We start from the raw sequence: 13046 nt of genomic DNA, 5'->3' as shown, positions 1-13046 counted from the left end.
GGTCGTGGTGGAGGGAGTACATTCAGATTGGAGGATTGTGACTATTGGTGTCCCACAAGGATCTGTTCTGGGATCTCTACTTTTCGTATCTATCATCATCATCATATTCTCTGATAGCAGTAATGAGAAGAAGGCATGTGCCAAATGGTGAGGGTCCTTAATGCCACTTTCTTCAGGCCTGCCTGTTGAAGATGTGATCGAGAGTTTGAAGGTTGTGCGTGTGATAGAGCTGGGGGAGTCTACAACATTCTGTAGCCTCTTAAGAGGCCATGCATTGGAGTCTCTACACCTGGTTGCAATTGAACAAGTCAGAATGCTCTCAACATACATTTATAGAAATTTGCAAGAGTGTTTGGCAACATACCTAATCCCCCTAGCTGCTAACAAAGTTGAGATGCTGCCATGCCTTCTTTGTGATTGAGTTGATGTTTTGGGCTTTTGAGATGCTGGTGCCCAGGAACTTGAAGATACTCACCCTTTCCACTGATAACCCCTCAATGAGGACTGATGTGTGTTCTCTGGATTTCCCTTCCTGAATTCTACAATCAGTTCTTTGGTGTTGCTCACATTGAGTACAAGGTGTTGCAATTCCACTCAGCCAGATGACCTACATCACTCCCCCAAGCCTCCTCATCAACACTTCGTCTTCATGTATGATTGCGTGACAAGGAAGTAGAGGTCAGTGATGTAGTTTAGAAAGAAGTAGTAGATGCTGGAGAAAATGTGAACCAAATGTAATGCTCTGATTAAGATTTCTACTGATATGCTATGAGGTATTTTATTTTTGCAGTTTTCTGTAAAAGCAGTGTGTCTTGTGATAAGAATGTTTTGGCTTCAGCTAAAGATAAGGAGCCATGTTGTCCAACTTAGGAATGTTTTGAAAGCCAGTTGTAACTTTCTGCCCAGCGGAAGATGCGGGAGAGCTGGGCGGGATCAGATTTTTGATGGACAGTAGTCTGGTTTGGGGGTCTTTTGGCAGGAGCTGGGGTCACAAGGGAAGATGCCACAGAAATCCGTTGGAAGGAGAGTCCCTGTTGCTAGAAGTGTTTTCTGCAGATGAATGGCTCCAAGGAGGAAGGACCGATACTCCTGAGAGAGAGCCAGTTCATTCAAGATGGTCTTTGAGGGAAGTTCGGAATGTGGTGGGTGTTTTCACACAGACCGTGGGTCCAGTATGTGAGTAAAGAGATACACTTCCCCCCAACAACTACTCCAGAACGAGCTCCAATGTTTATTATGATTATGAGGACACGCAGTCCCCTTTTGTCATTTAGTAATGCATGCATTAAGAAATGATAAAAATGTTTTTCCAGAATGATATCACAAAAACACGACAAACCGACTTAAAAACTAACAAAAACCACATAATTATAACATATAGTTACAACAGTGCAAAGCAATACCGTAATTTGATAAGAACAGACCATGGGCACAGTAAAAATCTCAAAGTCTCTCGAAGTCCCATCATCTCACGCAGACGGTAAACCTCCAGCGCCGCCAACTTGCCGATACAGCATCCCGGAAGCATCCGACCACAGTCCGACTCCGAATCCATCTGAAAACTCCAAGCCTCCGACCAGCTCTCCGGCACCGATGCACCGAGCACCATCTCTGCCGAGCATTTCAGCCCCAGCCCCGGCAACAAGTGATACGCAAAGCCAAGGATTTGTGGCCTTCGTCTCCGGAGATTCTCGATCGCACAGTAGCAGTGGCAGCGAAGCAGGCATTTCAGAAGTTACTCCAGATGTTCCTCGGCGCTTCTCATGGCTGTCCCCATCAAATCCGGATTGTGCACGGCACCCCTAGTTACACATATCGATATTAATTCGGAACGACCACACGCCGCCATCTTCTCCTCCCTCCATGTACAGATTGGACTAGTTTAACTGTTGTTGTTGCGTGCCATTGAGTCATCGTCAGCTCATGATGGCCCTATGGATAGTGTAGTTGTTCATAGGGATTTCATGACAAGATACAGAAGTAGATTGCCAGCCTTTCTTCCGCACAGATACCACTGCTGCCCAGATTGGTACCCGGCCAGATTCGAACTCAGGACCATCCACCTCGACGTCCAGTGCCGATCCCACTGCACCACCAGCTGGCCCAAACTTTAACTGTAATGGGCCCTTTTATTTTTTCTTTCCTTTTTCTGTAACTGTTCAAGTTGAAAATTTGGTAAATATACTTTCTTTATAATTTTACATTGGTGTACGATCTGTCATTTCTGGGCTACGGGTTACAGTGTATGGGCAATATTTACACAGCATTCACACCAACTGAGGTGTCTTTAATTGGAACATCCTAACATTCCTGTTTGGTTGAACCCCAGATCATACCAACCTTAGCTGTATATTGTTTACGAAAGGTGACCTTCTCACCACTGAGTCAGTTGGCTGTTAGCTGAAGAGCCGAGTTCATTTGCAAGCCCCAGTTAGAGGGTTGCACAAGGATAAAAAAAGAGAAATCTAAAGCAGGTTGGCCCTGGCATTCAGAAGATTGTTATGAGATGCAGCTCACATTTGTGCACAGAGAAATGTGGCCAAAAGGTCAATATCTTAAAAGAGGAAGAACATTTTTAAGATACTGCTCATTAATTTAGCCAAAGTGTGGGCGAGAACGTCAAGTGAACAGGTAAATCTTAAAGAAGTGAGAGAGAGCTGGCCCAAAAGACCAGGTGAAAAGTCAAAATGTGCGAATCGTAGCCAGAAGCCGAATGGACGCGGAATGGGAACTGAAGAGTTTAAGTCACCACTAGGAAATCCAAGTCTAGTGTTTTCCGGAGTGATGAAATGAGAGAATCTCAGCGGCCGCTTTAGGAGGTCTCAGCTTCGCTCGGCGCCATTACAGCCTCCTGCATACGAACTGTTGGCGCTCCGGTTTGAGCCTGCGTACCGACGTCGTGAGGGAGGTCGACGGCCGCGCTGTTTCCGCCGCTGCTGCGTCGTAGTGGATCTGTTTGAGTGACTGCTGGTTGTTCCCTTCGCGCTGTGATGGCCCAAGGAGATGGTCCTCCGATGCGGAGGCCGGGGGTAGGAGTGGCAGCTTTTGTGACCAGCTCAGGCTGGCCTGGCTGCGTACTGCTCGGTAAAAGGAAAAGCTCGTTCGGTGCAGGCACTTACCAACTCCCCGGGGGCCACCTGGAGTTCGGGTACCGTCTCTCCGCAATATGTCAGCCTCAGCGCACAGCGGGCAGTGCAGATGTAGTGCGGTGCTTCGTATTGTTCACGCCTCAACTGCCTTCCTTTATATATTGTAATTAATTACTCACGGACTAAAAGTGTGAGGCGAAGTAGGGGAATAAACTTTCTTTGGACCGGAAGGGAAAATCACTGTTAGAGATATAGAGCAGACTTTTATGAGTAGCTTTGTTCATAAAGTTTTAAATTCCAGTCACAGCCCCTTGTAGCCTAAGCACATTTCATTAGCAGGGCTACAGGTTCCTGGTTGCTTGAGGGCCCTTACAGATGAGCTGGTAGCTGTTCACATCACCGTCAGAAAAAGTTTTATTTCAGTTTTTAACTATTAATCATAATTATCCTTCTGATCATCTCCATTCCTTCTCCGAAACAAAACTAGAAAATGCTGGGTAAAAAAAAAATAGCATCTGTGGAATAAGCAATGGTCAACACATAGCGAATCAGGCAGTGTCTATAAAGTCAACATTTCAGGCTGAGAGACCATCAGGACTGGAAGCGAAGTGGGCAGAAGCCAGAATAAGGGGGTGTGGGAGGGGTAGGAGTACCAGTCATAGGTAGGGGAGGGGAGATGAAGAAAGAAGCTGGGAGGGGTTAGATGGAAGAGGGAAGGGGCTGAAGGGAGAAGAAGGAGGCTGATAAGAGAGGACAGTGGACCATGAAAGAAAGGGAAGGAGGGGAACCAGAGCAGGGTGAGGGGGGGCCAGAATGTGGAAAGAAAGGAGATGGGGGGGGAGGTCCGAAATTATCAGAAGTCGGAGACATTGATGTGCTATCCAGACAGAACATGAGGTGTTGCTCCTTCAGCCTGAACATGGCAGTAGAGGAGGCCGTGGACAGATGCTGTCACGATTGGAGTGGGGAGTTGAATCCAAGTGGATCCCTGCTGGGTGGTCCTGTATTTTGGGGTGGACGAAGCAAAGGGGCAACGGTCCGCATCGTGTCTCACTAATGTAGAGGAGGCCGCACCGGGAGCACCGGATACGACAGATGACCCCAGCCGACTCGCAGGTGAAGGGTCACCTCACATAGAAGGTCTGTTTAGGATCCTGAGTGGTGGTGAGGCATAAGGTGCGGGGGCAGGTATTGCACCCTATGAAGGGTCTCGGCTCAAAATGTTGACTGTTCATTCCCCTCCATAGACGCTGCCTGACTTGCTGAGTTTTTCCAGTACTTTGTGTGTGTGTGTTGCTCAAGATTTTCCGCATTGGCAGAATTTCTTGTGTTTATAAAAAGAAACAGTCCTCATTTTGGGGCATGAATGATGCTCCTGGGCTGTTGAGTTCTTTTATTTAGGAATTTCAGATTTTCAGCATCTGCAGCTTTTCTTTTGATTCACATTCCTCCTTTATTGCTTCTCTTGGAGTTCAAATGCAGAATCAGGTTTCAAGGTAAGTAGGGTTGCTTTGAAAAATAGATGGCCTTATCAAACTAAAGTAGGTAACATTAGTTAAATGTGCAAAGGCTAAAATTATGGAAAGTCAGCTATTTGTCAAACGTAAGCAAAATTGAAGCCATCCATTGTCATTTTGACTTGTGTAACAACAGGGAAAAAGATTGGAAAGCCACCTTCAGGACATGGCGTTGTGGGAGTGTACATGGAGATCGTCAAATCCACTGTCCACTATCCAATTCCTAGATGACCCATAGAATAGCATAGGGTTGCTCCAGATTGTGGAGCAACCTCTTTTTGAAAGTGGTTGAGGTGTTGCAATCTTTGTTATTTTAACGGTAGACAATACATTACTTCAAACTCAGCATGAGGATAATGTTATGTCATCTTTAACATGACAGACAAATGATCAATTCAAGCACATTATGTACCAATCTATTCCTTGAACCCTCGATTGTTGAGGTGTTCCAGGGTGCAACAAACTTGTGATTGAAGCAATATATGCTATCCAGAGGGAAAATAATTCTTGCTGCAAACCTGAAAATAATATAAAATGCTGGAAAGACTGAGTAATATTTGGATGTAGCTTCTTCCTGTAGGGTTAACCTCTAGAATAACCTCTTTGTAAAGGATGATAGGAAAGCAGATGTAAAATTAAAGTTGTTGGGAACTCTACCTAACAGATCAAAAAATGTTAGTGCATTAACTCCGCACAAGTAAGTGCTCTGAAAAGATGGGAAAACGTGCCAATTGGTTCAAATGATATTATTTGGCTAATGATAAAATAACAATATTCTCCAGCCCTTGACCTTTCCCACCCACCTGGCTTCACCTATCACCTTCCAGTTAGCCTCTTTCCCCTCCCTCCACCTTTTTTTCCAGGCATCTTCCCCCTTCCTCCTCAGTCCAGAAGAAGGGTCTCGGCCCGAAAAGTTGGCTGTATTCTTTTCCATAGATGTTGCCTGACCTGCTAAGTTCCTCCAGCGTTTTGTGTGTGTCTCTTTGATCTCTTTTCTGAGTTCCCTGTCTTTTCATCAAAACTCGTAGTCTGAAGTTTCATCAACCTGAAACAGACCTAACTGTTTCTGCCTCCAGAGATACTGAATGATCACTGGTGTATCTCCAGTGATTCCTGTCTTTATGTTTCCAATAGTCATGGTATTTTGCTTTTATATCTTAATTTTGTGCCCTGTAGTTGTTGACCCTTCTGCCATTTGGAAATACATTCTCTTTACTTATTCATCACAGCCTTAACGATTTTCAACTTAGCAATCCAATTTCCAGTTAACTTTCACAACTACCAAGAAATTTGGTTTCTGAATTTGCTCCATGTATTAACTCAAGATCTCTAGCCGTGGTAACATTCAATTAAATCTCTATTTTACATCTCTAGACCCTGAGTTCTTAATAAAAAATGTTGTGCCCGGTAGTGAACATGTTAGGTTTCAGCTTGCTGGTCAGAGTGAACAATTCTGATTGGCACTCTTGGCTTTCAGTCACTGAAACTTTAGTACAGTGTTAGACTTCCCTAAGTGAACAGTTAAACATGCAAGAGGGCCAGAGGAATTTTATGGCCCGTATGAATCTGTAGTACTACATAATGTCCAATATCAAAGATGACACTGGCGTATATATGAGATGCGGCAACTGATTTTTTAAGGAGGCAAAGACATAGTGGAAAGATCTAATCAGTGGAAATATGTGAGACATCTTTTGGAAGTAGGTTTGCAGAGTGTCAGCTTATAAAGTTCCATTGATGTGACTAATTTTTAAACTGGTTGTTTTTAATAGAGAAAGTTGGGAAGATTGTGCCAAACGGGAAGTTCTTGAAGAGACTGGGCTTCACTTAAAGAATGTGTTCTTTGCCACGGTTGTAAATGGTATCAAGTTGGAAGAAGATTATCACTACATCACAATTTTCATTCAGGGAGAAGTAAACATGGATTATGACTCAGAACCAAAGAATTTGGAACCACAGAAGAATGAAGGTAAATTATTGCATAAAACATAGAGAACATGATAGGAGATCTCTTCAGTTGCTCTCCAGTCTGTAGTCTTCCCAGGTCTGCCCTTAAAACCTTTCGAGTTATCTGCCTTTATTCTCCCTTCCCTTTATATTACCTCTGGTAGCAGTACATTTAGTCACCCAAGCTGCACATTTGGAATGTTTCCTAAACTTCCCTAACTTCCCCTGTTTAAAATCCACTACATTCTGAGCATTTAGCTATCCTCATAACTTGCTGGCTATCACCTCAGTAATGCTTTGTCAGCAATCAAGATGGTAGTTTGTCTGTGATACCTCAGATTCTTAATGAGCCTTTGCAGTTGTCATCATGAACAGGGGAGGGGTGATACCATTGTAGTAGTTAAAGAAAGATAGAATATCCTCTGTGATAGAATGAGCATAATAAACAAGGAGTTATTAAGCAATGTACCATCATTGAAAGTGGCAAAATTTCCAGGTACAGAAATGCTGTTACAAGAAACTTGAAAACTATTTGCAGGGAGGCTCAGAGATTCTTTCAGTCTTCTCCAGCTCCATTAATCATCGTTCGACTGCTAAATATACAGTTGGAAAGTGATGACCAGTAATTACAAGCTAGTCAGATTTACTCTAGTGGTGGGGAATTATAAGAATCAATTCTAAGAGATAGGTTTAATCTTCATTTAGAATTGTATAGATCAGGTCCAACATGGGCAAGGAAACCACTCCATCTTATAATGTTGAGCAACGTGTGAAAGAACATGGGCAAGTACAGGCTGCTTGGCCCACGATGTTACACTGACTTTTTTTTTAATTTTATTTTTATTTGGATAAGGAATTCACAATTATCATGTACTTTTTTCACACATATAACCTTTTCCATTTTTTTATATGTATAAAACTACAATTATTTATACATTCTTAAGTACACATTGAGATGATATGAAAGGAAAATAAACTTTTAAATAGATAATTATGTACTGTAGTAAATCTAACCTATTAGGCTAAGTAATGAAATTAGTTGTTAAGAAAAATGGTAATAATAGTTTCCATACAACCCTTCTGGACCATTTCCACTGGTCCAAAATGTTGCATACAAGCCTATATACCAACCATTGTAGGTGTTTATATCCCAATTTGTTCGTGCTTGTTCCTGCCCGCAGACATAATTATCCAATCCCTATGTACTTATTTACTTAATTTTTTCATTTTTTTTTTATCCCTTTCCCAAATCTTTCCCTTTACTTGTGTTAATTCTCTATTTTCCAAAAAAAAACAAACATTTAGACTAGGGGTGCTTACGTTAGCAATATTACTGTGTTGATGAGAAGAGCAATATAAATCATTAGGAGAGTCATCTAAAGTCTGCTCGCATTGGGGTTATATATTCAATCCATTTATTCCAGATTTGATAAAATGTTTCTTTTTGAGTTCTCAGGGAGTAAGTCAACTTTTCCATTTTAAATATTTCCAAGATAATTTCGTACCAATCTTCTAATGTAGGTGGTATTGGATTTAGCCATTTTCTAGTGATTGATTTCTTACTTGCCGCTAAGAGGGCCTGCAGCAACTTTATATCTTCCTTCTGTTCAAGGAACAATACATGCCCCAAATAGAGCGTCTCAAAGTTCAGAGGTATCTGGGACCTAAGTACCTTAACTAATGTTCTATGAATACCTTCCCAAAATAGACTTAATTTAGGGCAATCCCAGAAAATATGAAAATGATTTGCCTCCTTGGAGCCGCACCTTCTCCAACACATCACATTTGTATCTTTATATTTTTCCTGATATGGGGTCTTGAAGTATCTTATAATGTTTTTCCAACAATGTTCTCTCCAAGTCAAAGAATTAGTCGAGGACCATTGAAAGCTGCAGATTTTCCCCCAAGCCTCCTCTGAAAGTACCAACCCCACTTCTTTCTCCCACTTCTCTTTAATATATAGTGTATTTACATTTTTAGCATGGGAGAGTGCATTATATAGGCGAGAAACTGATTTACTAGATATTGAACTGCAAGCCGAATTCAGAATCTTGAAAAATTCTAATTCTACTGTTGATAGGTCTGTATATCTACAACTCTGGTTAACATAGTTTCGTATTTGAAGGTACCTAAAAAAGTCATTATGTTCTAGGCTATGTTTGTCCTGCAGGATTTGGAAACTCTGTAATACTCTTTTATCTATAAATGAGAGGTAGGTTGTAAGACCTTTCTTTATCCATAGCTCAAATCTTTTATCTCCTCTGTTGGGAAGGAATTCGGTATCATATGCACACCATCTAAAGAGTTTTAACATGTTATTAATTCCACATGAATTAACCACCTTCTGCCATACTTTTAATGTAAGATTTATCCAAGCATTATTAAATTTTTCCAACTGGGCCATCAATCCTTTGTCAGCTATTGAGGCCTGAAGAGGAAAACTGTCAACTAATCCAAATTCTATTTCCTTCCATCTAGCCTTATATTCCCTATTACACCAATATAACAGAGGGGTTATCTGTGAGGCATAAAAATAATTTCTCAGGCAAGGAAGAACCATACCTCCTCCTTCCTTCCCTAACTGTAAGGTGTTATATCGAATTCTAGGTTTCCTTCCTTGCCAAATGAAGCGGGAAATCCATTTGTCCCATTCCCTGAATTGATTATCATCCACCTCCACTGGTAAAGTACGGAAAAGATATAATAACCGAGGAAGAATGTTCATTTTTATAGTATTTATCCTTGAATTTAAACTTAAAAAGGGGATAAGATTCCATCTATGCATATCTGCTTTTATCTCTGAGATTAATGGCCCATAATTTACCTGTGACAGTGTTGAAAGATCCTTCGGCAGGGTTATTCCTAAATATTTTAATGATTTAGCTTTCCACTTAAGATCGTATGTATCCTGCAATTTTTTGGATGGTGTATAATTTCGGGACATAACCTGCGTTTTCTTTACATTTATTTTATAACCTGATATTTTCCCAAAGTCATCCAACAGTGTAAACAATCCTATAAATGATTTTTCTGGTTCACTCAGATAGACCAAAACATCATCTGCGAATAACGCCACTTTCTGTTCAATCCCTGCCACCTTGATACCTTTTACGATTTCGCTCTGTCTTATTAGTTGGGCAAGTGGTTCAATATATAGCGCAAAAAGGAGAGGAGAAATTGGGCATCCCTGTCTAGTGCCTCTCTCTAAAATGAAGGAGTCAGAGAGGTCCCCATTTATCTTAATTCAGGCTGTAGGGCTGTCATATAGAGTCTGAATTACTTTAATAAACCTTTCTTGAAAGCCGAATCTTCCTAACACTCTGTATAGGAATGCCCAACTAACCGAATCAAAAGCTTTCTCAGCGTCCAATCCTACTACCATTGTCTCTGTCTCGTTCTTATTAACCTGTTCTAATATGTGCAGAGTTCTCCTTATGTTGTCCTGTGTTTGTCTTTGTTGAATAAATCCAGTCTGGTCTAAATGGATTAGGCCAGGTAAAAGCTTTTCCAATCTGCGCGCTAATATAGATGTAAATAGTTTGTAATCTAAATTAAGAACACTAATTGGCCGATAATTGCCACATTCTAGTTTATCTTTACCCTCTTTAGGAATAACTGAAATAATCGCTTCTCTCCAGGAAGGTGGAGTTTCTCCTCTCTGCAAGATCCAATTAAAGGTGTTAAGTAGTAATGGGGCTAACTGTGTCTTCAGGGACTTGTACCACTCTGAGGTAAACCCATCAGAACCCGGGGACTTTCCAGCTTTTAACCTAGAGATGGCCACGTTCAGTTCTTTGACAGTTACTGGTTCTAATAAACTTTCATTTTGTAAATCTGTAAGTTTAGGTAGATCTAAAAAATTCAATACACTGTCTATATAGGGCTCATTGGGGGCCCGGGGTTGGGAGTACAGCTCTCGATAATATGTTTCAAAACTCTCTTGAATTTTCCCTATTGTACTCTCCACAAGCTTTGTCTTTGGATTCTTTATTTTATGAATTGTATTGTCTGCTTGTTGTTTTCGTAATTTATATGCTAATAATCTAGCTGATTTACCTCCTACTTCATAATTCTTTTGTCTCAGGTAAAGAAAATTTCTTTGAGTTTCCAACGTATAAATATCATCAATTTCACTTTGCAATTTCCTAATTTCCTGTTTTCGATTTGAATTACTTTTGTTGCTATCTACAACTTGAAGTTGTTTTAATTTTCCTTGAAGGTCTGCTAATTTTTGTGCATTGATTTTTTTCATGTGAGTAGTAATGGAAATAATTTTCCCTCTCAGTACAGCTTTCAATGTATCCCATAAAATCACTGGTGATGTTTCTCCCATGTCATTAAGGTCTAGATATTCTTTGATTTCTTCCCTTAATCTCTCCATTACTTTCGGGTTATTGAGTATATGTGAGTTTAGCCTCCATAGTGTTTTCCTCATTTTCCTTTCCAGGATTAGAGACATAGAGACTGGGCTATGATCCGACAGATCAATTGTTGCAATATTACAGTTTTTTATCCTGAGTCTATCTGTATTAAAGATAAAGAAATAGTCTATCCTTGAATAGGCTGAATGAGGGAAAGAGTAATATGTATAATCTTTACTAGTAGGGTGTAATTCCCTCCAGACATCTATAATTCCCAACTCCTCCATCAATGAATTCACTTTCCGAGTCAGAGGTTTATTCTGAGTAACTATTCTTGAAGAATCTAATATAGGATTTAATCTAATATTAAAATCCCCTCCACAAATTATTACCCCTCGAGAACTGACCATTAGGTCAAAAATGTGTCTATAAAATGACCATTCACTACCTGGAGGAGCATAACATTCAGCAATGTTATTTCTGTACCTTCTATTCTTCCTGTGATTTTTACAAACCGTCCTTCTTTGTCTCTAGTCTCTGAAATATGTTCATAATTAAGAGTACTTGATATTAAAGTAGCTACCCCTCTTTTGTGACTCAATTTATATGATGAATAAAATACATGCTTAAAGCCCATTCTTTTTAATTTTCCATGTTCAGATTGGCTCATATGTGTTTCCTGGAGGAAAGCTATTTGTGCCCTCTCTTTTTTCAATTTAGACATAATCTTATTTCTTTTAATTGGATTCAAAACCCCATTAACATTATAGGAAATTATTTTTACCAATTCAGTTTGCATTTTTCTCTAGTAGAAAAAAAGCACTCTCCTTTTCTAACCAAACAGTAAGCAATCCCTTCTCAACAGTAAACCAAGACATATAACCACACCCTAGACATTTCTGAACGTATAACATTTGAAAATTTTTCCCGACTTCCCACAGTGAGGCCTGAGCACCGACCCGCCTCAGTTCAGAGGGATAACCTCTATCTTCACCCTGTGTTAGAGGGCCCTCAGCAGTTTGAATAATCATAGAGAATTTTCTCCTATTTATGTCTCGACCATATTGCTATCATTCAAGTTATTCCGCCTAGTTTATTTTCAGTTACCAGTTTTCATTTTACTTTTAAGTCCGATTTACTCTTTTCAGTCATTTCTCTTAATTAATCTGTATTCTCTGTACATTCGCGTCTGAATATTTGCAGCTTTTCCTTGTAGTTTGACACTCTGGTTCGAGTGGAGCGTCCTCGCCCCACTAACTGCCACGACTTCTGCCGAATCCTCTCCAGTAGCGACTCCAGTTGGGTGATAACTTTAATAGGTAGTCCCCGGTCCGCCAGGTCCAACGTTGCCTCCTCCACCATAGCGTAAGTTTTTGTCCCTTCGTCGTAAAAGACTCTCAGCTGAGCTGGATACAGGGTCTGGAATCTGATATTGTTTTCCTTCAGGACTCTCCGTGTTTCCGTATATTCCTTCCGTTTGGCAAGAATCCCCGGTGCGTAGTCGTGGTCTAAACTGATTTTGCAGTTGTTCCACATGAAACCTTTCTTTTGCCATGCTCTTTTAAGCACCTCTTCCTTCGTTCTGTAACTGAGAAATCTGATCAGAATCGATCTGGGCTGGGCGCCTGCCGGAGGTTGTGGTGCCAACGCGCGGTGAGCCCTTTCTATCTGTAGGTCTTTTGTGGCCGGTATATCAAGGTTCTCTCTAAGCAGCTTCTCCACGAAGGGAATCATCAATCCGGGTTTACCTTTGGTTCCTTCGAGAACTCCGTAGATCCTCACATTTTCCCTTCTCGAGCGGCCTTCTTGATCTATTAGTTTCCACTGGAGCTGGTCTTGTAGCTTCAGCATTTCTGCTATCACTTCCTCGGCGTTTTGTAGCTTCTCTTCAATTCCAACAATCCTCGCTTCGGCTTCATCTATCCGCGAGTTAGTTTTTACTATTTCTCCTTTAATATCTTCCAGCTGTTTGCTGTTATCTTGTCAGAACTCGCGAATCTCTCCGAGAATCAAAGACAGAGTCACCGATTCCCCCTCATTATCTCCGTCCTGGCTTGCCGTGGGGGAGCTAGGCCCTTCGCCTTGCTGCATCTCTTTATGTTTATCAGCCTTCGAAGCGGACTTTTTATTCT

At 41.0% G+C, this 13046-nt stretch overlaps 1 protein-coding gene across 2 annotated transcripts in view; it reads left to right on the top strand.

Moving 5' to 3' along the window:
• Positions 1-2711: 2711 nt before the first annotated feature.
• Positions 2712-13046, top strand: part of nudt15 (nudix (nucleoside diphosphate linked moiety X)-type motif 15) — a 45030-nt gene continuing 34695 nt past the window's right edge. The window contains exons 1-2 of one of the 2 annotated variants that reach the window (XR_010018368.1): positions 2712-3148; positions 6379-6575. Coding sequence is in view for 1 of the 2 variants with exons in the window: in XM_063051139.1 (XP_062907209.1) it covers positions 2991-3148; positions 6379-6575 (355 nt within the window). In the remaining variant the exon portion in view is untranslated. The remainder of the gene's footprint in view (positions 3149-6378; positions 6576-13046) is intronic. The other variant, XM_063051139.1, reaches the window with a different exon arrangement.

The sequence above is a fragment of the Mobula hypostoma genome, chromosome 6, assembly GCF_963921235.1.
Source record: "Mobula hypostoma chromosome 6, sMobHyp1.1, whole genome shotgun sequence".
Classification (NCBI taxonomy): Eukaryota; Metazoa; Chordata; class Chondrichthyes; order Myliobatiformes; family Myliobatidae; genus Mobula; species Mobula hypostoma.
The sequence above is the reverse complement of the archived record's forward strand: the minus strand, read 5'-3'. Positions and strand labels throughout refer to the sequence as shown.